The 26695-nt window shown below is 37.3% G+C and overlaps 1 protein-coding gene across 1 annotated transcript; it reads right to left on the bottom strand.

Moving 5' to 3' along the window:
* LOC127971240 (glutamate receptor-interacting protein 1-like) lies at positions 1 to 26695 on the bottom strand. The gene is made up of 4 exons (XM_052574143.1): positions 26397 to 26695; positions 11030 to 11110; positions 1633 to 1768; positions 1 to 154 (listed from the first exon to the last, which is right to left on the bottom strand). Exons 1-4 carry the CDS (start codon positions 26449 to 26451, stop codon positions 1 to 3), a joined length of 426 nt encoding a protein of 141 aa, XP_052430103.1. The 5' UTR covers positions 26452 to 26695.

Genomic DNA, 26695 nt, shown 5'->3' on the forward strand with positions numbered 1-26695 from the left:
TCACTTACAGACCGGCGGCAGCTCGTACTCGACCTCCAGGACGACCCTCTCCCCCACATTCTTGAGCAGACTGATGATCTCATCATGACGAAACTTGGTCAAGTTGATTCCATTCACGGACTTTATGTAGTCCCCTACGTTCAACTGGTCACTCCTGCAAAGAAACAGACCGAGAAATAGATTCTACGCATTTGCTGGAGAAAATGTGCGAGGAGGAAATTGCATAACTGAAAGAAGGAAGAAAGAACAGTGAATAGGCAGGAGAGAAAAGAGCAAACAAATAAAGAGAAGCAATAAAGACAGGCATGAAAATAAGGCGGAGATGGAGTCAGGTCGAGCTCGGAGGCGCTTTGATAGCTGATCTGAGCCCATGAAGGGAACACTTTGTTCTAAGAAAGCATCTAGTGAGATCAAGACAGGCTGCTCCAGTCTCCATCTCGCTCTCTCTCTGACACACATACACTCAGATGAAAGCTCTCGCGTTTTACAAGACGGCCTGATTGTCAACAGATTCTGGAAATACAAGTGTGATGTTAGGCAGTTTATTTCAGCTTGAGTAAAATTATAAGGGCAAGTGTCTCTGTGGTAATAAGATATAAGAGTTGATACGCAGTGAAACGTTTAAATATGAACAATTGATTTGAGGAAGAAAAGTATCTGTGACTGTGAAGAAGAGGGTATAAAGCGTGTGCGGGTTTTACTATACTACGTGCAGTGTTTCAGTGTTCTGGGATATCAGTATGGATCCTTTTTCTGAGGATTGTGGGTATGTGTGTTTAGGGGAGAGCTGATACACTAGCGAACAGTAGGTTGTCTGCCATGCCTGACAGCCAACAGGGAAATGGGAAGAAAGTTCTGGCTAATGCAGTATTGATTAAAATATTCTGTCTACCTTCTCACACACACAGAGAAAGAGAGTGACATTGTGTACAGAAAAAACTATGCACACACACAGAAAATACTTCCCAGAAAATGCTCCAACACGACTATGTAAACATTGATCTCTCTGGGCCTGTCTATTGATGTCTTAGCAAAAATTATTAGCATGAACACAAAAAGATAACAAAAACCTGACAACACAAAGCCTTCGAGGTGAATTTCTGCAAACTAGCATCTTACAAGACTGAACTGAAAGTTGTTTTTATATTTTCTAAAGAATATGTGATTGGTGCTTGCTAGCTGTACAAAACTAGCCACAACAACGCTAATGTACAGTTCATATGAGTGATTGCTACAGTATGAAGTTAGGGCATTTTAAATGTATTTACACTGAGCTATGGGGTTGCTAGGGTAGTTGCTAGGTGCCTTACTTAAGTCTACCCCAAATTTATGTTCGCTAGATAATGACTTAAGTACCTCTTTTCAGTGTAAGTCTAAGGAATTTTTTGTTCCCTAAAATGCCAAACAAAGATTTCAGACATTGCTCATGCCTGAAGCTGGAAGAGTTATGTGCTAAAAATTTGAGTTGGGTTCAAATTTTCACTCTAACAACAACAGCTTTAGCAAACAACACTAAATACTGTTTCTAAATGTTTCCCGAGTTTTGAATCGGAGATGTCAGACATCTTGAAAACACAGCACTGTTTTCAAAGAGCCGCAGTGTATTCCGAATTCAACCTTGCTAATACTGACCTGGCAGCGATGCCGCCCTGGCGCAGGTTGGAGACGCGGGGCTTGCCGTCTTTGTCGATGCCTCCGGAGACTGTCAGGCCAAGAGTGGTGCCTTCCTTCTTGATCAGCTCCACAGTGCTGGTGCCCTTAAACTCATCTGCAATGCAGAAGGAGGGATGAGGAAGAGGATCATTGGGGGAAATGTGAGAGGAAGAGCAGAGACAGGAGATGAGAGGGTTACAGGAGCAGAGGAGGCCAGCCGCTGCCATACCCCACTCTCCTCTAAATGATTGTGATCAGGCGTCCCAGTCTGGCCCTCTTTTACACACTCCTTTTCTCTCTTTCTCTCTGTGTCGTTCTACCCTAGCTGGTAATTAGTTATACACTCTAGGGTGCTCAGTGTGTGTGTGTGTGTGTGTGTGTGTGTCTGCACTTAGCAATAGGTCAAGGACACAGTCTTCCCCAGAGGTGCGCGGAAACTGACAAAACCTTCTTTGACAACACCTGGGAACATCTTCACTTGGAAAATGTTTAATTCAGTAAATAAAAAAAACGGATTAAAAACAATAATTAAAATAAAGAAAAAATGAATAAAAACAAGAAATAAAAATGAATAGATGAAAAAAAGCAATATTATAAATTATGAATAAATTAATATTATAAATATAATAAATGACCATATATACACACACACATATACATAAAATGTTATTATGAAATAATTATAAAATAAACAAAATAAAACTATATATATATATATATATATATATATATATATATATATATATATATATATATATATATATACACACACACACACACACATACACACACACACTGAAATGTATTCAGACACCTTTATTATTTCACACATTATCAAATTTTATTAGCTACAGTTTAGAAAATGCTAATAAAATATGACAGTTTACTTTATTTTGCTATTCTCACAAACATAAATTAACTATAGTGTTATAAATATTTTTAAGTTCTTTTAGGGTTATTTCACAATTTGAATTAGCTTCATATAAAAATGTAAATTTTTAGTATTTTTTCCAATTGCTTCCCTTAAATCATTCCGTCTTATTTTTACTATCTTTCTCACCGTCTTGCATAGATTGGACAGGTTAGGACAGACGCGTTGCTCCCCTATCGACTGGCTGTCATTCAATCCCTCAGTGGGATCGTCAAAGTCACAGTTAAGAATCCTGCATATCTGTGCACGCAGGGCGCTCTCTCCCTCCCTCTCAGACACCCTGCCATCACTACATCAGCTGTCTAAGCTGGAGAAGAAATAAAAACAAGGGATTTGTAATCCCTCTCTCCTGCCTGGAAGAAGGAAAAGATGGATTTATATGTGTTTGTTCGCTTTCCTTTCCTCTCTCAATATGTCTTTCTGTGGCGGGATAGATAGTGAGAAGTGACGAGGCTGTAAACCCCCCTGAGGCTACTGACAGAACAGAGTTGCTGAGCATCTCACCGCAGGACGACAGCAATAACGGGACACAGTCTACAAAAAGAGCCTCTTTGGTGCTTAAAGCCTATAATGAAAGACACTTGCTCTTCTTTAGCAACAAAAAAGCTTCATAAATATTCTGGGTAAACACCACTGATAGAACATGAAAGCACATTAATGGAGTGACTTAATTTTGAACTTGAAAGCATTTCACACCAATCCAAGTTTATAAACTACATGCAAATATGCCAAAATTAAGCCTTGCTTTTAATTTTGTAATTTGTTAAAGTGGGTGGAACATTCACTGAGATGCATTTTGAAAAGTTTCTGCTCTGAGAGTAAAAAAAAAACAATACTTAAATGATTAAAACAAGCACAAACAGAACTAAGTGTATCATCTTGATTGGTTAAAATGTACATTTCTTGCAATGCTTCAATATCGGTCGAAGCACAACCATTTCGGCATGCATACACTAGTGCATACACAGTTTCTGCATTGACAATGAAATCATGGTCATCTGTTACAAATCCATCAACTTATTTTTGCTTTAAAATCCATAACTGCAAAACCTTTACATGCAAATCACCCGCCCCGTAACCTCAGCAGGGGAAGAAACAGATATGACATTGCACTCGGTCTCAGATCGATACCGCTGCCATATGGAAATGGGAAGGGAGAAACGTGAAACGTGACCCAGGACAGAGGGAGGTTAGCATGGGTTCATATGCATACATTAGCAGGGCTCTTGCAGGGCAAACATACTGATATTTCAAAGACATCAAATTAATTGAAAGAGAAATCAAACTTACTGTATAATGTGCCAACAGGAACTGATGAATAATTTAGTGTGTGATTGTGTGTTTGGGCATGATAGATGCAAAACATCTTGTCTTGAGAGAAAAAAATTAGAATCAATATTAACGGGAGTTCAATCTATAAACAGGCCTCATGTTGTGTGCCAGTATTTTGATAATTAATTGTAAAATAACTGCTGAATTTGCCTTCAGCTTTCATCAAATAATTTGATTAAAAATAACCTTACACTGCTGGGGATTCGCCTGACAGCAAAAAATGACAGTGGGACAAATCATCAATGTTGCTGTCATTTCTCTCCTCACATTCGGGTGAGGAATATACTGGGAATATATTTCGGAGGTTTGTGGCAGCATTAAATTAACTCCCTTGAAATGTGGTAAATAGTTAAAAATGCCACATCTACAGTGTTTTAACAGATTAACATTAGGTGAATTTATAATAAAATGTATTTCATAGTTCTGGTTGCGAAATGTCTTTTTGAACTGTTTCTTTTTCGTAAATACCCTCCAAGCCAATGCATCCTTCATGCATGTTGTGAGCCCTGTCACGCAGCTGCACCGGGGGGCCCAGTGGGGTCATTCAATATCCAAACAATTTGTGGCACAGTATGCCATGGTCATATTACAAGCTCTGTCTTAAGCTGTCTGGGGAAAGCGTGGTTCTCTCAGTTCACTGAGGGTTCAGAGTAATATCTCGGCCCAGAGCAAGAAAAAGGGCCACTGGGATCTAATGAGCTGTGCTTTGAGGGCTACACTGGGACAGGTGTGGAAGTTGATAAGTTGATCCCATTACTCGTGGTTTCATTTCATTCTATGTCCTCTCTCCCACCTTTCCTGTTTGAATGAGGCAGACAGAGCGAGTGTTGCTTTGCCATGTTGCTACAGTAATGAGACTGGCCATCGGCTTTCTCAAAGCTGACAGATTTCTGTGGCTGGATCGAATGCTATGCCCATCAGACGGGTATTGAGGGGAAGAGACAGAAAGATAGCGCTTGACACAGCATGTGCGAGAATGATACAAAGCAGGAGATAAAAGTACAGATGGGAGTCGGTGATGGAGAGAGCAAGATATAGACGTCTACCTTGCCATTTGAGGCACTTGCAGGTTAAAACACTTATCACTTTTTCAATCTGTGGCAGAAAACATTAATCTGCGATCACAGACTGATCCAGATAGCATACTTGATAGATAATGCACTGAAAAATCCAACCAAACACAGGAAAAAAATATAATAAAAAATAATCCTTCAGTCCAAGAAGCAAACCAACACTCTATCATTTATTGTCCAAAAGTTAAGTTACATTTTTAAACATACATTTATTAATTATACATTATTTTAATAATATTATGTAAAAATATTTGTTATTAATAAAAATGTATTTCCATAAATTGCACAAATGTAATGTAATTTAGGGATGCTATATATATATATATATATATATATATATATATATATATATATATATATATATATATATATATATATATATATATTACTAAGCAAATGTTGGATATGTAATTGAACATGCTCAGTTGCTGTATTTTTACATTTAGATGACCTTTTTCCATTGTCTAATGCTTACTTAAAGCTAATTATTTTGACAACATAATAACTAAATTATATAATAATTAACCATGTTAAATGTAATCTTGAGTAAATGTCAAAATGAATAGCAATGATATTCAATAAAAAAATAAAACCAAAATGAATAATAAATCCACCTTTATTCCCATATAAAATGATGGGTTTTAGTATTTTATGATTTTATTTATTTGGACAAAACAGTATATAATTCAATACAGTATATGATAAATTTTGTACAGCTTGATTGGATGCACAACCTTGATGCAAACAGTAAAAGTTATAAGACAACCTTTCCCCATTCTTTTAAAGACTGACTAATTATGTTTATGTTTATGTCTGAAATCACTGGGGAATATTTTTAGCAATAGCCCAAAAAAAACAAAAACATTGTATGGGTCAAAATTATAGATTTTTCTTTTATGTCAAAAATAATTAGAATATTAAAGATCATGTTCCATTAATATATTTTGTAAATTTCCTACCGTAAATATATCCAAATTTAATTTTTGTTTAGTAATATGCATTGCTAAGAATTCATTTAGACAAATTTAAAGGAGATTTTCTCAGTTTTCGATTTTTTTGCACCCTCAGATTCTAGATGTTTAAATAGTTTTATCTTGGTCAAATATTGTCCGATCTTAATAAACCATACATTAATCGAAAGCTTAATTATTCAGTAAATAAATCTAAATTTCGAAAAACTTAAGACTTTAGGTTTTGTGGTCTAGAGTCACATTTAGCTGTGTTTTTCCCTACTGTTCGCCACCAGCTGCGAACCTCATACAGTATGCAGGAAAATACTTCTGTTTTCTATGAAAAGCTCAGGCAGGGACAGCAGCGAGGTGTCTGTGACATTGCTTGGAGGTGTTATGAAAACATTTGGTGAAATGCCCGCTGTCAGTTCACGGTTTAACTCTCTATGAAGGCTGTAGGCGTACTAGCAGGTGGGCTCAGCAATGAATGGGCTATCCACCATTGAAACTTTTAGCAGTCAAAATGACAAATTGGGCCATAATTCAATATAGAACCAGGAATGACTAATGGTTGATGCTAGCAACCATTCACAGGATATAAAAACAAACACATGCATAAACAATTGCTTCAATTATAACATGGATGGAAAAAAAGATTGCATTCATTAAACAATTTCTAAACCGGCCCTTCAGAGGGAGGAAAAATTATATAACTAATCAAATAAAAAATTTAATTTGATATTTGCAATCTGAGAATAAACGATCTGGTGTTTAAATAATACAGCATCTCTCTTTGATGATGTTCAGTCAAGCAGACTTTTACACTGAGACACGCAATTCCCTTTTTGTGTCATCAAACTCTATTCAGTCCAGTAAAATTGACAAACAGTGGTTCTTAAAGGCTGATTTTCCTTCTGATGGACATCATTTTGAAGTTGTATGTGAGACAGAGATCAATATCCCTGAACAGAGATCATTTAGAGATAATCAGAATAGTTGATAAACACCACAATAATGCACTTCTTTAATATCACCCAAACCACAAGCAAGAAGTACTTCTGGACGTCATTTTAATACTCAAAAGGCAAAATTTCTGTCTTAATGTGTGAAAAACTGCCTGTTCTTATTTGTATGCTGCACTAACTTCTCCGCAGGAGGACAAAACACAAATTAAAATACTATCTATTGGCTCCTGCAACAAACAGGGTCTTCTGGGAGAAAAAAAGTTTCAGCGCATTTATCATGGATTTTGCACCATTGAGGTATGAAGTACTAGCCCGCACATCTGCTCACAATCTCTTTACTCATCTGCCTTTGACATTCAGTTTTAAACCTCTCAGAGAAACCAGGTTTGCTTTTCGACTTTGGCCACATTTGGACTCTTTGGCCACATTTAACTCTTAATTATATTTACACTCTCAGTAGTTCATTTAATTAGTTTGCTCACAATGTTTAACAATACACATCACAGAGGATTGTAAGAAGTAACATTGTCAACAAAGGAGTTGGCCATTTCATCCAAAAATCATTGATGATTTCAATGATGAATGCGGAAAATTATATATTTTGACTTGCTAAGGCTACTTTCTTAAATAGCATTTGTCTGTATATTATATATACAGTTATTCTAAATAATAAAGCATGCATTTAAGTCTATAAATACATTTACTCTATTAAAAATGGGGTCAGTATTTTTATTTAAATACATAAATGCTTTTATTAAGTAAGGATGCATTCAATTGACCAAAGGTGACAATAAAAGACATTTAAAATGTTCTAAACATCAAACATATTTGTTTATTCAACTCTTTATTTAGATAAAAGTACAATTAGATAAAATAATTAAATACAAACACATTTTAAAAGTAAAAAAAAAAAAAATGAATCAATCATGGGTTAAAAGTTTCAAGACCTTTTTAATGTGACCTTCTGCAAGTTTTAATAAGAAAAAAACCTTGGGGATATAAAAGTGTCTGAAGTTGAAGAAAACCCCAACAACAAAACTTCCCTAAGAAACTCCGCTCACAAGAAAGCACCACAAACAGCCCTTAAAATGAGCCAAAACCTCCATTAAGCTTTCACACCTTCGACAGCTTGATAACGGACCTCAGGCCAAATTATTAGACGCCTCTGCGGTTGCACCCTGCATTACATGCAGCTCTGAAAGTGCTAAATCACTTTAATGCACTAACATTTTCAGCTTGCAAGCTAGCGTCCACTGCCATCCACAGATAACTCATCTGTCAGCAGCCTGTCTCTTTCACTCATTCTGTGCCTGCCCAATGAATGCAAACATGGCATTTAAAAGGAGATGTGTATGCCAAGGGACAAGCGTGAGCTCGTGTGGTAGCAGGAAATTGAGGCTATACAGTACATGAATGATGCGTCCGTATCTCTTCAGCAGCAGCCCAGTGAGCTTTGGGATGCTCCTGCACTGCAGGCCTCAGCTCCTCTGTATGTTGCTTAAAACATGCTGTGATTATAACCAGTTAGAGAACACGACCCCTGGTGGATTCATTTGCGAAATTCCAAGTAACAATTTGCTAATCCCCTCATCCATATTAATAACAACGCAGAGGACTAATCGAGGAGATTTAAATGTGCAGCGAGATCAGTGAAGGTGCACGAATGGAGAGACTTCAGCCATTCTCAGCATTATTTCACAGCGGTTTGAGTGACTCTCCTGGGCGTCTCTCTCAGCGTTATAAAAACACAGAGATAGAATCTTGGAAAGAGAGAAAGGAGACTTGTTGAATCTGAAATGAAGTCATCAGGCTTTTCTAGCCAAGATGTCTTTGTTTTGCTACTGTTATTTTCAAGAATTTTACATATGGTTTACTTTCAGTTCATTCACTGGATTGTAGAATTGAATTCCGCAAAAAGGTGTTGAACTGGAATATGAATTGAAACGATAAAGAGAAATTTAATGCATTAAAGCTACTAACTAAATTAATGTTTTTGAAAGCTACTGTTCAAGTAGGATTTAAAAAAAATAAATTAGTACTTTTATTCAGCAAGGACACATTAAATCATGACAGATCAAAATCAAAAGTGACAGTAAAGACATTTAAAATGTTTTTATTTATTTATTTTTTATAATAAATGCACCCTTTGCTACCTCAGTTCAAATTCCAAAATTGAAATTGCCTTCAAATCAATTCTGAAATCTGAAATGAATTCCTAAATAGTCTCAGGTTGAGGGGCACAGCACAAAATTCATCATTAGTTGCTACATGAATCCATTTCCCACTTTCCCAGCATATAAATGTTTTAAAACTAACACTTTAAAAATTCAGGATATCTACACTTACCAGATGCATTTAGAGTCTTTGGAGAGTCTAAGCATGGGAAGCTTGTTCTTTCTGTCTCTCTAAATAAAGCCACTCGGCTCTAGTCACGCTTCAGCTTAATGCTTCACTTTCAATCCTTTGTTTAAATTGATTTTATTATTCATAAACAACTCATGAGCATTATTTTTTTTGTTGTTGCATAAAACAAGATATAAACTTAGTGATTTAGTATTCTAATTATTAGTATTCCCTCAAATCATATAAACAGAACTTATCCAACATGTATGGAATACTAAATAATTCAAGCATAATGCAAATGAACAAATTAAAAGCCATTATAAAAGATTCTATCATCAGAATATGTTGCAAATTTTAGAGTGACTAATTGTGATTAGATAAGGCTCAGGCCTTGAGCAAGTCAGTAACGGACAATAATAAAAAAAATAATAATAATAATAAAAAAAAAAAAAAGTAAGTGATTTTCTTAGGAAGCATTATGAGAAGTGCCACCATCTCTGGCACCCTCAACTGCAAAACCATCTCACCGAACTCAGCAGGAGCATCACAGTCTGCTCCCAATCTGTCTTCAGATGGATGTTTTAATATGGCAGTCCAAAAAGCCCATGCCCACGGTATGGAGCTACATCAGAACGTGGGCACGAGGCCCCAAAGCCTTCATTCTAAACGCTAGCCGCTTCTGAAGATGGGTTTGATGTGCTTAGAGCTCCATACTAAGAGATTATACAGAAAATTTATTTCAACACCCTCCGAGACATATTTTTACCTCTAGCATAGAAATGTGCTCCGCTTCAAAACAGATCTCAACTAACACAGGAGGGGCACAATTCTTTACAAAAGTCTTTAAGCAGAAATCACTCGCTACAAATGCTTTAATAATCATGATAAAAGTAAATTCAGTCAAATGTGTTCAGACATTGACCAGAAGCATATGCTAAATAATGTAAAGATATTGTATAAAAGGTTTGTGGCGAGTGGGGCGGGGCCGAGAGGCGTGGGACTCGATACTAGCGGTGGGGCTCAGGTGTAGCTCATCTCCAATCACTACACCTGGCCTCACTCCTCGTTCCCACGCCTCTCGGCCCCGCCCCACTCGCCACAAGGTTAATCAAAAACACTTATATGTAAAATATTGAAATGTTGTGAAATTAAATATATTAGATATATTATTAGATTAAATTAGATGAAAAAAGCTTAAAAACATTTTTTTTTTACTACAGTATGTTCCCTTTGCAACAAACTTGATTTAAAATAAGTTTAAGCACTAAAGTTATTAAATCTAAAATTCAGAAAAAAATTAATGAAGGCTAAATAGAACTAAATATACTAAATAAACTAAATATTACTATAACACTGGTAACAACAGCATCTAAAATAAACACTATCCTGTTTGAAAAAAAAAAAATATATAAGGCTTCATCGAGCTAGAAGCATTGGAAGGTTAAGCTAAGATAAGCTAAGCTAACATGACACAACAACAGCCATTGAAACAGCCACCTGAAATAAACAACAACTATTTTGCCGAGTAGTGCCTAATGTTGAGTTCAAGTCAACATTTCAATTTCCAAATTTCTACATGAAACTTTTAACAGAACTTTTGAGATAATAGTGTATGATGTTACACAAAAATGGCGGCACATTGGTCAATGTACACTGTAAATGATAAACAATCACTTTTTTATCTGTCACTTTTCGAGAATCATACTACATCACACCTTCAAATAAAACCCAGCATATTTTACACTATTACTGCAGAGACAGGTTAGACATTGTGCTCTGTACCTGGAATACTCTGTCTCCTAATGGCCAGAGCACCATCTGGTGGCCTGGAGGGATTGGAGTGTTTAGTGTAGGGCCCCTCATCTGAAAAACAAGAAAACCAAGACATTTGAAAACCACAATGGTTTTCATAAGCAAAACCTTGTCCTTATGTTCACATGCAAGCAATACACACAAAATCAAAAGGCGCTGAAGACAAGGGGGCGTTCTTCACAGGAAATAATAGCTGTCAAAGACACAGCTATAACAATGACCAACACACTCTCAGAGACGTAGCCTTCAACAACAGTCAACTGAACAAGAAGCTGTCAGCTCTTCACACACATGCTTAAATGTATTAAAAAGGCACACAGACAACAACATCGCTCTCCCCAGCCAGTCCTACATGTTGAAAAGAGAACAGTGGCCACCCGTCTGTGATATATGGTGAGTGCATCACCGCTCTCTCTGAGTGTGAGCAGCTCCAGCTGAGGTTATCCGATTGTGTGCTCAGATTTATAGCCGTGGAATACCGAGCAAAGACAGCGGGGAGTCCCGTCATTATGAAGCCCTTAAAGAACAGCGGGACAGCTGTTTGCTTTGACTGCAGTAGCAAAGCGCAGCCAGACTCAACAGCAGATCACACGTATCATATCAGTGCCCACGAGACTGGATGGAAATGTATACAGCAGGAAAAGGATGACAATTATAAACATCCTTTCATTATATCCCATCATTTCTGAACATAAGTGGACGGCAATCTGCTTGGTGAGGCACGCTATTAAGTCGTGGCCTAATGGTTTGAGATTTGGACTCGTAATCCAAAGGTTGTGAGTTCAAGTCTTGGGCCGGCAGGAATCATAGGTGGGGGGAGTGAATGTACAGCGCTCTCTCCAGCCTCAGTACCACGACTGAGGAGCCGTTGAACAAGGCACTGAACCCCCAACTGCTCCCCGGGCGCCGCAGCATAAATGGCTGCCCACTGCTCCGGGTGTGTGTTCACGGTGTGTGTGTGTTTACTGCTGTATGTGTGCACTTTAGATGGGATAAATGCAGAGCAAGAATTCCGAGTATGGGTCACCATACTTGGCTGAATGTCACGTCACTTTCACTATTAATCTTGTTCGCAATTAGGGTGAGAACTCTGAACAAATCCTTTTTCATAAGAATTGATGCACTATATTTAGTATGATGTTAATTAGTATGTAGTAAGTAGTATGGAGCACTTAAATTAGAAGTTAATATGATACAGTTGAGAGATGATGGTTATTAATCCATGACTATTATTGCCTTTCTAGAACTGTTAATGCACCATTGTATCTGTTAATGTGTCTTGTCTGCAATGCAAATATGTAAATTATATGCAGATAAGGTCATGCATAATGATCTTAAGCTGCTCAAGGGAGAATTTTATGAATATACTAATAATTGCCTAAAAATGTAATTGCTAAATCGTGTGTCGATAAACAGATATTACTGGTGGCCAAAAGTTTAGAATAATCCAGTTCTTTAATGTTTTTTTTAAAAAGAATGTTTCTCTCCAAGGCTGCATATATTTGATCAAAAATACAGAAAAGGCAGTGATAATATAATATATTCCAACAGTTTATAATAACAGTTTTCTATTTGAAAATATTTGAAAATGTAATTTATTCCCATGATGCCAAAGCTGAATTTTCAGCATCATTACTCCAGTCTTCAGTGTCACATGCTCCTCCAGAAATTATTTTAATATGCCCATTTGGTACAGGATATAAATCATATTTGAAAATATATTGAAATATAGCACAATTATTCGAAACTGTAATAATATTTCACAACATTACGGTTTCTATGGTATTTTTATTAAATAACCTTGGTAAGTATAAGAAACTTCTTTCAAAAACATTTAAAAATCTTAATTTCAAATTTATGTGATTTTGAAATCTGTTCAAAATTAGTGTGTGTTTCAACTCCCATCTCCATGAGTTAGTAATTTATTTGAAAAAAAAAAAAATTCCAAACTTGTTTAGTAACACTGATAAAACATTATGAAATATCATGCAAATATGATGAAATATAAAAAAATTGATATACAGTATGTATACAGACTATACAGTATGAATGAGGGACACAGTTTATGCTTCATTAGCATCACTTAAATGAGCGTCTGATATTATTTTTACCAATTCATTCCTAAACACATTCATTGGTTAATTTGTCTTTAGTGTGGTAAATAGGCTGGACACAAGTCACTTTGCACAAGAGCCCCGAATGAACGTAACATCCCACTCCTGCTTTATTTTTTTCTGATCAAAAGGCAGAAAAAGCTCTGAATCAGGATGTATTAAAATACCCTCTCATTAATAAGTCATTCCATGGAAATGAGGGGAGGTCAAAATTAACAGGAACCTTCAGAAGACCACAGGGAATTAGAAATAAGTCTTCTCCGTTTACTTCAGTCAGTTAACAGCAACTCCTGGGGCATTTCTGTGTCAAATCAAATGCACCAACTTGTTAAATTATTGAATGTCCACTTTACTAAAGCCACATTACTATGTGAAATTAAAGCATGAAAGAGTGCTTGTACTCATGGAGATGGAGCTGAAATTCAAAAGCACTTTCCTGCTATACAAACATGCAGAGAGCTCCAAAAGTCAAAAGACAATGACAAATCTGGGATTTAAAATCTAATAGACACCAGAGGGAAAAAAAAAGTAAAACAGGAACATTTCGGTTTAAAAAGAATAAAGAAAAATAAATTTCCAGTTTAAATTTCCAGTTTAAAGAAAGTTCCAGTTTATTTAGTATTTGTAAAAAAAAAAAAAAACCTTGATTAAATAAGAAATAAAAATAACTTATAAATCTACTGTAATTTATCTGTAGAAATTGAAAAATAAAATATAATACATAAAAAACACAAATCACTAAAACTAAAATAGTGTTTAAATGTAAAATCAATGTTGTGATTATTTTGGCATCTCAACATTTTGTACAGAAATAAATGTGTATAAGTAATTAATTCTGAGATTGGAGTACTTGGAGTACTTTTTACTATATATATATATATATATATATATATATAGTAAGCTTTATTCCTTTAATTTAGCACTTGATGAAAGCAGAAATTATTTAAAAATGAGATAAGTCCACAAATAAACATGCAATATCATCTGTTAAAAATAAACATCGACAATAATACTTTAAAAAATCCTTTACAGGATCTACCAAAAACCAATATGTTGACAGAACCTGATGTGCTCTGTTCCTCTAAATGATTTTTCCAGGGAACATGTAGCAGCAGTTTGTTTTTATTTTGTTAGACAAGTCGATTTGAACCTGCCAGTTAATTGCCAATAGATTTGAAATGAATTGGAGATTCAATCCAGTTTACCCACCTTCCTCCAATACAATCTGCTGGGTAGTCCTTACATAAAAAAGAGCACTGCTCGCAGACTATGACGACAGCCGACTGCTTGCATCTCCCCAGAGAGCAGAGAAGACAGACTCGTTTAAAATGCATAAAATGCAATGCAGCTGTAAGCCCACAGTGTCTATGAACTAGCTGATGTGTTGAGATGACACACAGACCTTCAGATCTTCAAGCCATTTAGTGAAAGCAAGTGATGACCAGACTGACAGAGGGGTCAGTAAATGGATTATCGGCACATCCAGGAATCAGATTTCTCTGAATTTACCACAGGTTCTAAACCCAAGGCACCATGGAATGAAGTTTACCTTTATTTCAGTAATCTGATCATCGTCTTCAAACACGCTTAGTGCTATTTCGGAAAATCAACACTGAAGACAGCGTGGAAGCAGATTTATTTGTTTTCATGTGGTGAAAAGCAAGAATAATCCATCAGCAAAATGCTCCTACATACAAAAGTTTCAAAGCATTTCATGGACTTCTCCTACGAAGACGTGTAAAACAGCATGTGGGTGTTTTCCATATAGTGGCCCAAGGCTTCGCTCCTATATCAGAGCGTGTTGCTTTGAATGACGATAGCTGCTTTTATTCATTATACAATAAAACACTGTTGCAACATGGCCTCCTGCATGAATTATATATATATATATTTTTTTTTTTTTGCACTAGCACTTCTGCTGTAGACCAAGTCCATTTGTCAAATTTGGATTGTTTGTTCATTGCAAAAGCGGTTTTCCAAACTTGGGTAGTCTAAAGCTAGAGATTTCATAATTTTTGATGCAAAGAACCTCCAAAATTTAGACAGATAAATGAAAATATCAACAAAAATTATGTAATATTTTTAAAACATAAAAATATGACAATACAAATACATATACTATATAAATAATAAATAACACTGTAATACAGACTAAATGATTGGCAAATGTCCAGTACACATCCGGGAAAGATTCGAGTTGACATTTGATAAAAATTTCTATTAATTAATTAAAGGCATGAAACTTGTGCACGAATGAATAAAATGAGATTATTAACATTCATTTAGAAAACAATGTGAATTCTCATTCATGCAATTTTAATAATTGGCTTTTATATTAATAAGTCAAAAGAATATGATATCTGGAAAATATTTATATATAAACAGTTGGCACATCTTTTTTCCCCCCAGATTATTGAGATTGAGACACAAATCCATCTCAGTGTCAGTGAATTGTGTGGCATTCAAAAGCTGCTGGATCTCAATGATTTTGTCTCTTATCCTGAATCCTGAATAAGTGTGAGGGAGAGGCTCATCTTGGCGTCCGAGGAGAAGGTGTTGAACAAAGTGGCTCTCGTCTGTCTAGGTTACACCATCACATGTAACACAGCCCTCAAATTAAAGCCTCAGTGCTTGTGATATGCAGATCACACACACACACACACAGAAATAAGAAGACCAGGACGAGACACATGCGCAGTGAGGAACTGAATGTAGACCACCAGGAACACAAGCCTTTGTAATCCTCACAAAATACAAATCTCCCACTCCACAGAGGCAGATGATGGATATTTGGTACACCCATTCCAGAAATTCACAGTTGGATAAATGTAGAATTTATGTAGTCTACACTCAAGTACCTAATCATAATGCAAATTAAGTTAATTGTTTTGGCACATTCATGTTAAACAGATATGAAGGGGTCCAAAAATCTGGCATTTAAAATCTAAATACAAAGAAAAAAATTAAATATGAAATATTATTTAATATTAAATTTAGGCATCTCAATATTATGTACTGCATTAAATTTGAATGAAATTAAGTAAGAAATTAATTTTAGTGCAAATTAACTGTCGCTTAATGAAAGTTGTAATTAGGGTTGCTCATGTAGTACTTAGGTAACTAATAATAATAATAATAATAATAATAATAATAATAACAATAATAAAAGAGCAGTACAAAACAAAAAAGGCAAAAACATAGTAACAGAGCAAGTTATACAAAGACTTATTAAAGTGAAGTTAAAGTTATTTTTCTGAGGTCAGACTAACAAAGTTTGTCTGGTGGACAGTAAAATAGCATTGTGGCAGTGACTTTTACACAGGCAAGCACTGCTCACATTTTAAGGGAGGGAAAAGAAACAGTAAAATTCAAGGTTTTTGTTTAGTTTTTTTTTTTTTTTGGGCATGAACATTAGCTGTTCAGCAGTCTGTTACACCGAATGACAGACTGAGACCATGTGTGAGAAGTCTTGAGAGCAACCAATCCAACATTACAAAAGCTCAGTCAGCCAAACCAAGCAGCTGACACAGCCATGTCTCTCGGATCATTCGTACATTATTATGTAGATGAAATTCAGGCATGACCGCATAGCTGGATGACTGAATATGAATCCATTTCAGGATCAAAGACCTTCAAAATATAATAATGAAGACATACTCTTTATTTCTTGGGGAGCGTGCAAGATAACACAATTTCCACATTTAACATTCAATTTTCACACCAACATTTTATCCCTATTCTGACAGATTTAGCCGTTTAGAGAAAACAAAGCAGCACAGAGGGATATTAACCGTATTAGCCAAAGCCTATTTTCAGCATCCAATCACTCATTCTCCCAGTGTCGCCATCCCCGGCGATACTCACCGACGTCACTGCGGAAAGCTCTGCTGACACCACACAGGTACGCCATAGGGTAAATGCTCTCTACAACACCCAGGGGTCGTCTGAAATCCACTTCGCCCTCCAGAAACCAAGACTAACTGTGCCAGAGATCTTCAACCTCAGCAGCTGTCCTGCATCTGTTCTCTGCATGGTTCAGCCGACACATGGAAATGTCCACACACAAACTACTCATACGCACACACCTACGGGCTCGGAGAAGCAGGATGTTGTTCGGATGAGTGCACCGGTAGGTTCTCCGGCAGTGGGTGTACTAAAAGTGCTGATGATGACCCAACACTTTACTTTTTCCTTCTTTATTCAAAGAAAAAGCCCAGGGCACTTATGCACTCTATATTAGAGATCCCGCAAACCAATAGTTGTACAGTCCAATGGAATAAAACTACATTAAAAAAAAAGTTTTTAAGAGATCAACAAGTACGCTTGCTTTATTCCACCAGTAAGAGTCCAGGATGGTTGAAGACAGAAAAATCAGCATTGCGAGCGACAGGTGGCGAAATTAATAAATAAATAAAACCCTGAGTCTCAAGGCGACAAGAATGAACACAGACCGAAGTGAGATGAGAAATGTTGGGCTACAGCACAAGGAAAATGGAAGCAAGAGGGTAAGTTTGTGCACGGAAGAGTGAGAGAGAGAGAATGGGACAAGATGAGAGATGCAAGCAAAGTGGCGTCATCCTGTCAGGTCACAGCATGCTCGCTCATGCATACTGTGAAGGACACGAAAGCAAGGTACAGGAACACTTCCTTAAAGATCTGGAACTTCTGCAAATTGCAGACTTGACAGACTTCCATTTTTTCCCAGCAACCCCTGCTAGTGGACTAAATAATTTGCGTCACAAATGGCAACAAGCATACAAATGCCAGGCATGTGGTAAATTTGTGGCCTTCTCTACACGGCCTTCAAAAATAACATGACATGCTATTGCTCTAGATGAGAACATTTCAAAGAAACATTTCAACTGTCCTCAATAAGAAAGCATTTTCATGCAAAACGACTTCAAGTACTGGTTAAAACCAGACTGAAGCGAGCCCAGAACTACCCCAGGGGAGAGTGAAAGAACGGCTCTATTATTTTTAGCTGTGATCTCAGTCTGCGTAAAGTGGGATGACAAAGCTCACCAATCTAGATTTAAAAAATGGAACTGCATCATACATAAAGAGAGCCACAATCCCAGAATCCTCCTGGGCACCGTGGAGGAGTGTCTGCTCGTATTCACCTCTAAGTGGAGAGGCTGGGATTAAAAGCCCTGAAATGTTAACACGGGTGGCCTGAGCAGTCAGTTCCTGTCACACTCAACCACTGCTGGTTCAGATGAGGTGGTACTACAGTTGGGATGAGAGTGGCATCTCTGGGAGAAGAAAAAGAAATAAGGAAAAAGAGAGAGGGTCTGAATGAAAGTCACAAACCCTTAACTAATTCACTGACTATCTGATGCATTTTGCACTGACAAGGACTTCTTCTCAGAAAATCACAAAAAAAAATATCAGAAGATAAATAGAGAAAAAAGTGCCCTCAAACAATTTATTTCTTTGCAGTACTTCAGTTTTTGTGTACTTGTGATTTTCCAGCATATTAAAGAAAAGCAGTTGAACAGCACAGTGCTTATGTACTTGCACATAATTTAGATGTTGTTTTTTTTTTAAATAAAAGGAAGTAAGTGGGACCCCTGGGAGAGATTAAAATATGACTGTTCGTGCAAGACAGCGTTTCATTTGTGAGATTCCCCATAGTGTCACCAACCATCTCAAGCAGTCAACCCTTCGGCAGCTTTCCTCCTGTGGATAAGTTGCTAGGTTCTTCTGAGTGATTCTACCTTTCATTTCGGCCCACTGCATATGCCGTTCTTCTCTGAAGCTTATCTGCAGAGCAGGTGAGAGGTGCTCCAGCTCCCACTGAAGGCGAATGCAGTGGGTAATTGGCTGTTTGAAGTACTGGAAAGGCCTATCCATTTAAAAGCTCCAATTCAAACAGCAAGACGTTAGAAATTCATGAGAAGCCAAATGAATGAATCTAATGAAAGTGACTCTTTGACCTCCAAGAAAAGAAGGTGCAGCACTGTGTTTTAAAAGAAGAAAACTGCTGCCAGCCGTGGTAATACAGTGTTTTTAAGAAAATGTGATATCGCAGCACCATGTGTGTTCAAAAATGTCAAGATTTTCTCAGTTGGTGAAAATGTAAATGTACCCTATGTGTCCAAAGGGTAAAACTTAAATAAATCTCCCACAAAGATAATTTTCAGTATTTAAAGGATGAGTTCACACAAAAAAAGTAAATCAAATGACCCTTATGAGCCGGATTGCTCATAAGATTCACAAACCAAGGAGTTACTGACTGAATAAATCTTATGAATCTTCCACCGAATTTACATGACATGCAATCTATATCTATAAAATATAAAAGTTAAAAGTTTTTGGTGAACTATTGCTTTAAATGTGCATTTCGCAAATATCTGAAGTTCCTGAACACATCACTTATTGATTCAATGGTTAAACATCGCCTCACAGCTTCAGTGCTCCTGAGTGTAGAAGAAAAATACATCAATTAAAGGAAAGATGATGATGAAGGGGGAGACTTGCTCACTGGGCAAGAGGAACAAATAGTTTATTCTCTCTCACTCCACCAACTCTGGAGGAATCCTAACCGGGAGAGAAGACTGAGAACAACAGTAAACACACACCTACCTCTCTACCTCATCTTCCCCTCCCCTTTGTTTCCGAAGCACAGCATTTGGTAACATAACATGCTCCAAATATCTTCCAGTTCTTGTCATGTGAAGTGCTTATAAATCATCTGTTGTCGACAAAAGAAAAACCTTAAGGCCTGAAATAAAATAAAATAAATAAAACAATGGTGTAGAAACAATTTTCGCTTCGAAATTGCTAGTAAATTTCACAATTACAAAGAAATGGCAAGTAACTGTGAGAACCTAAATGGGACATTTTGGAGAAGAAAGCCTGAAACTTTTTGAACTTTGTAAAATAACTTTTGACTGTCTATCTGCTGTTTACTTTAATAAAAGCTTTTTAAGAAATTAAGACAGTGTTAAATATTAGTATTGTGAATTAGTGTTTAATAATTATCATCATAATCATCATTATTAATTAAATATTATTTAATTCTTCATTAAATATTATTATTAGTCATTCTTTTAATAATTGTATATAAAAACATGATTAAAAACGATTGATTATTATTATTATTCTATTTTTCTTAAATCTTTATTTTTTAAATATATTTTAACAAAACAACTATTGATGTATAAATCACAAAATGCAGCCCTACAAACAAGCACAGCTAAATAAATTAATAAATAACTAGTGCAGTGCACTTTTTATCAAAAAAAAAAAAAAAAACATAATTAATTTTTTACTCTAGCTAACCATTTGGTGAGAATTAATGCATTTGTACCAAAACAAGTGCATTTAGATTGCACCACTAGCCAAAAGAATCTATTGACACTTTATTCACACCTGCTGTTCATGTTTGCATCTATCTAACTGTGTTTGGTTTCCATGACAGTTTCACTTTTACTATTCAGACATATGGAAGCAGATGATTAAACCCTGCAGGCAGCTTAGCCAATCAGACGACACGCGAAGCATTACACAACCTGTCGAGAAACACCGCTGACACCACAAAATTAAGTAAACTAGAAGCCCAAGCTCTGGCACTCAGGGTCAGTACATGAATTTGGGGAAATTAGCTACACACACACAGCATGGCCCGAGGACACATGCGGAGCAGCTGACACAAGCAAAAGCAAAGCAAGTCTTGCATGTAATGAGGCTAATGAAGGCTTCTGTTCTGAATCAGGACTGCTTATTTGTGTGCTGGTACAACGTGTTTATAGGACCCTCAACTTAACCGGAGCTTAACCGAATAGCTATTCACTAAATTGATTGTGATTTCTCTGTAGAATGAGCCTAGTCCAGGGTTGACGGACATCATAATACCAGAGCAGACTTTTTCCATTGGCCACCCGATCCTGCAGCAGGCTTCAAGACCAGCTGGAGGCCGTCAAGTCCTGCCAAAATTGGACACAAGGGTGGAAATGACTTAATTGGACCCAGGAGAAGAGACAGCTGAGGAAGGACTGCCATTAATGGGTATATTTCTATATTATTAACCTGTCTCAGAAGCACACTAGGTGTTTTCTCAAACTGAGGTGATATTTAATCCCAGCCTGAGCTGAGACGGAGGGGTGCTTATCTGTCTCCCATCTGAGGTAGCACCAAAAACCTATACTTAACCTTTAGAAAACTCTGTGACATTCATACCCTTGGGGAAAAATTACACAGAGGCTGCAAAGTACAGCGAGTGTACAGAGTGTAGTCCATTCAAAATAACAGACTTCCTCTAGGCACAAAGGTCATTCTACTGGAAAAAGACAGGGCTGATTGAAAACGCAATGGAGTCTGAGAGACTCTCGTCGCCTTGATCGCCTCACATATCAGCTGAACAACCAACGCCCTGACACTTCATCGGCCCATGCAAGGGAGGTAACGTCACAAAGCTGATATTGCTGACAAGAATTATTTACTTTAACCTTCCACAGTCTGCCCTGCTGAAGCAGAACACGAGCAAACCACCAACTACAAAACACGTACAGTAGGCCTAACTATTGTGCTACTGACATAAGAGGTGTGAAATACATTTTCTATGTAATCTCACTCAATTTTCATTTGGTGGACTATAAAACTGGTGACAAAATTCAATAGATTTCAGCTTTGTTTGCACTGAATGGCTGGTGGCTATGACCAATGGTTTTGATCTCAAATGAGATGTACTGCTAGTGAAAGCAAGATATCATTAAATTTTGACTATACACACACACACACACACACACACAAACACATGTATTTAATAATAGCAAAAAAATATTATTGGTAATTGTTTTTTGGTTAATATGTTTGCAGTGGACCACAATCAACACAACATTTTAAACATTTTTGTACCCAATCATTCAAAAGTTGTTAACTCTAATTAAAAATAACTGACTTTTGGGTCAGTTTGAGGTACAAGCTAGCAGTGTGAATGAGAGTTAACTAAAGGGACCCAGAGCACCCTAAAAGCAAACGTAAAACCACCCAGACTGCAATAGTAACCACACAGCAACCCCCTGGAATTGGTCCAGAGAATACTGCTCAGGCAAGAAGCTCTCATATTTTCATCAGAAAAGGTAAAAATCAAATTAATTGGTCCACTTGTTTCCCATGACATGCATTTTACTGGTTGCAAAGGCTGAAGGTTGACACACCAGAACCCTTAACTTGTGCTTAATGAGCTCTGTTCTCCTTTCCTCCCTTCCATATGCCATGATTTAAATATAGGACACTCGCTGAAAGCTGTCAAATCGTAATACCTCTAGGCTTTACAGTTTCAAAACATGCGCCCATAACGCAAAAGAGCCAAAACAGCACCTCCTTCACCACCTCCTCTTCCTGGCACTAAATCCAGCTGTCAAGCAAGCGTAAAAGGATTGATTGAGGCTGTTCAAAGGGATAGCGGTGGAGATCAGGACAGACGTGTGCCAGCAGAATGAAGAAGAGCCAGATGCGGTGAACGCAGCATCCTCATCTCCGGAGGAAAAAAATAAAAACTGTTACATTTCTTTTCAAACTTCAACCTGGCGAAAGAGCTTGAAGCTCCGTGGACTCTTCTGAAAACACGATAGCTCCTCTGGTGTGTGAATGAAACCAGAAAAAGGTGTGATGCTCATGCGGCTGCACGGCAGTTGAATCCTAGGGATGTGTTAAAGTACATATCACTGAACCAGTTAGTGTTCAATTGCCTGACCAACAAGTTCATTTATTGATCTTAAGAAATTTGTTAATGGGCGAAATGTCATTAAAAAATTTTTTTCTTTTTATTCTATGCATTTGATTTAATGTTTAACACTGTTCAATAAAAGTGGCTATTTAATTATGCACCTTTTAGTTCATGCAGGTAGCAGGATATTCAATGGCTGATCATTTTTGCCCGTGCAGTTGCTTTCGCTCAGTAGGTGTGTGTTTTGTCTTTCTATCTGGTGTGAATTGGAGCTTATCAGCTGGTTCCCTTAATGCAGCTCTACAAACTGAATTCTAAATAGTTTTTCAGTCAGGAAGCAAGTAACCTGAGCCACTGAGCTCAATGCAAAAGGGTTACAGTGTACCCAATGACTGCTGAAGACTGGAAATGGAAAATGTCCCTTATCAGAGTCAGGGAGCGATTTGCATACCAATTACTACAGTAGGTATGGTGTGATATTTCTGCCACAACCAGACATACAAACCTGGATGTGAACATAAGCTCACAGACTGAAACATATGAGCATACAAACTCCCACACAAGCACAAATATACAATCTACAAAGCAAACAGACATTTTTCCTGTGACTAGTGTATGAAATATAGCCAGATATTTCTGCCCGCCTTGTGTCCCTTGAAAGCTGTACAGTTGTGGCAGAGCGGTTGGCTCGACTTATTACCATACATGCAACTAAAATATAATTGGCACAGCTCTCAGAGCACCTGCAGAGGTGAAGCTAGGCATGTTTATTCCAGTTGGTGAAAAAAAAATGGAGTACATTAATTTAATCAACATCCTGTCAGTATTATCCAATCTTTCAGGTTGGCAAAAATCTTCTAATTAATATTGTTCTTAGGCAGAACATTTCTCTTTTTCTGTTCAGTAAAATGAAGAGGAAACCAACACCCTGTGCTTCTTTCTAATTTTCTGACTGAATGCCTGCAAATGTGTAACAGAGATATAAAACCATGAATGCCTTGACCAAGACAAATACTGCACACGGCTTAGGCCCAGGTACACTAGACAATCTCAAATGAGATGACAATTCATCAACAACTAGCTGCAATGGACCCTGATGAGAGTAAAAAAAAAAAGATGAAACAGTCTACATTATTCAAATCTTAAAAAAAGGTCACAAAGGGGTTTTTTACAGCAAGATGAACCAGAGAAAAAAACATTTTTGACTCCAAGAACCTTTCAGAGAACAGTTCCATAAATAACATTTATTTCTCAGTGTGAAGAACATAATTTTTTTTTTTTTAAATCTCAAGAACCCTTTGAGGAAACGACAGGTTCCATGGATGTTAAAGGTTCCTCCTGGAACCACGGATACCAATAAAGAATGTTAATATTTAATGTTAGTGAGATTATTACACTGATCTCTGGAATACCTGATTCTGATTGGTCGGATAAGGAATAAATGTGTCCATTTATGTGGTAAGTAGTCATGTACTGTTGTACATTAAGCCTGTTATTATCCTTCAAGGCGATATAAGAACCCTCTGATTATCCTTTACTTCAATCTCATTGCTTCTTACTGTTGGCTTTTGATATTGCAAAACATTGGCTAATATGACCAGACAGAGCAACTTTCTGATGTAGTGAAGATTACACATTGCTTTAAACTTTTGTGTCCAGGAAGCATCAATCTCCTGAAGCCTCAGCATCAGTGTCCATTAGCTGACATCATCTGCCTTGAATAAGTTATTCCTCATATATGCTTTCATTTCACCTATGACAGATTACTCGCTGACTCATCATGACTCCGATGGCTCTACCTGAATGTCTAACATCACACACACGCACACACAGTTCAAATGAAAAGCTACATTCACAAAAGTTGCTTTTTTTTTTTTGTGTGAGGCTCTTTACGTGACCTTTGAAATGTGCCTCATATAAGACACAAGTCTAAACGTGCCATCCCTAAAATGACCCACAAACATTAAACAGCCTATTCAGGAATATTCAACATGACATCAAATGGTAAAATATCATTAAATATGACATTATGTCTTATATTTTCCAGTTCCACAGACTTAAAATGGAAGGAAGAGTACATATTTTTATACTATACTAAATGTTGGATTATCAAAACAATTATTAAACACATGCATTTTAAGACTGTAAACCGAGAATAACTAAATGCATCAGACTGCAGGGAGCTCAAGATGAATTTAAGAAATAAAAAAAAAAATGCTAATTGTGAAATACACCAAGATGCTACATAATAATATTACATACAATCATAATACCGCATAATCTTTTATATAGATGGATGAAGAAGTTCTTCATGCCTGGCTTCCAGACTTTGAAACATTGTTCTCCACATTTGAAAGTGTATCAGATTTGAACTGAAAACGTCAGATTCACTGTGATTTCCGCAGTTCACACTGTCATCCACAACAGATCTGTGTCATATCTTAAAAAAATAAAAATAAGACAAATTTGGGACATATTCAGCCAGGTTGTATTGATGCATTAAACCGCAGGAGGCACAACTCATAGGGGAAACTATATGACTGACACAACAGCATCATGGGAAATCAGAAATGAACACCTGCTGCCCCAAGTTTACACCAGACACCTGTATTAAACCAGAAATCAGTACACACAGAAATCAGTTCCATCCAGACAGAGACTGGTTTGTCCACGGATGAAAGGGATCTTCGTTTTGGCTGAGAGGTTTTTTTCTTTTTCTTTTTTTATTAACACTGCCAACTGTGTATTTACTTATCTTATTGAGGTCAACTGTTTTCCCCTGAGGGAGGACAACTTGCAGTATTTATGACAACTTCACCATTTCACATCTCTTAAGCAATGCCAAGTTGGCTAACTCCCACAAACCTCTACTAGTCAAGGGGAAAATATACCAAAATAATTCACTGGCGTAGCAGTCCTCTCATAGAAAACACTATTTATCCTCATTGAACATTGGGGAATCGAAAAAAGAAAAGAAAAAAAACCTTCAGTCAAAGAAACCCACCAGTCAAAATGTAACATGACACGCAACTCATCACGATTCAGTTAAGTTTCCACTAGAGATGCTTAAAACAAACCCAGCCTGTGTTTCACACAAGGATCAGGAAAGCTTCTCATCCAACAGACAAACACTATTCCCAAACCACAGCACGAATCAGTGTGCCTTCAGGTAAATGGGGAGAAGCTGTCAGGCAAATAAAAAAAGGAAAAGAAAAGAGAGATAGCAGCACTGTTCTCTGACAAATGCACTAAGCAGACCACCAAACTACAGCACTCTACTGTTAAATATTAATATGTGGGGGGGTGGGGTGAGGGGGACTCCAGTGCGTCTTTTTTTTTTTTTTTGCCCCTGGCTTCATGCGAGAGCATTTCAAAACAATGGCACGAGGCTTGATGACCATCGCTGCTTTATTCCGCGGCGCTCCGGTGAACCCACTCTGCGTCTAAATGCCCTGCGTAAACGTCCATATATCATACAAGAAAGCGTTCGCGTAACGGGGAGGGCTGCATATATGGTATAGCGAAGGATGAAAACAAACCGAGACCGTACCTTTGTTCACTCTCCGCAGTATCTGGCATCGGCATTTGAAAGAGACGGCTATCATACTAGCTCAGCCGACGTGCTCATCCAAGGGCTCCAGGAAAAGCGACTCCTCGCACATACATAGCACAGGCGCCGTGTGTCCCACCGGAGAGAGGCAGACTCCGTGAGCGGTGCAGAGCTCGAATCATGCACTACGTCCCCGCAGCGCTGAGATCCGTGCTTTATAATAGCAATTCATATTTTCCCCCACAAATAAAATCCATCGGAAAGCGCGCGCAGAGGACGAACACGCAGAGCGCGGCTGA

The sequence above is a fragment of the Carassius gibelio genome, chromosome A4, assembly GCF_023724105.1.
Source record: "Carassius gibelio isolate Cgi1373 ecotype wild population from Czech Republic chromosome A4, carGib1.2-hapl.c, whole genome shotgun sequence".
Lineage (NCBI taxonomy): Eukaryota > Metazoa > Chordata > Actinopteri > Cypriniformes > Cyprinidae > Carassius > Carassius gibelio.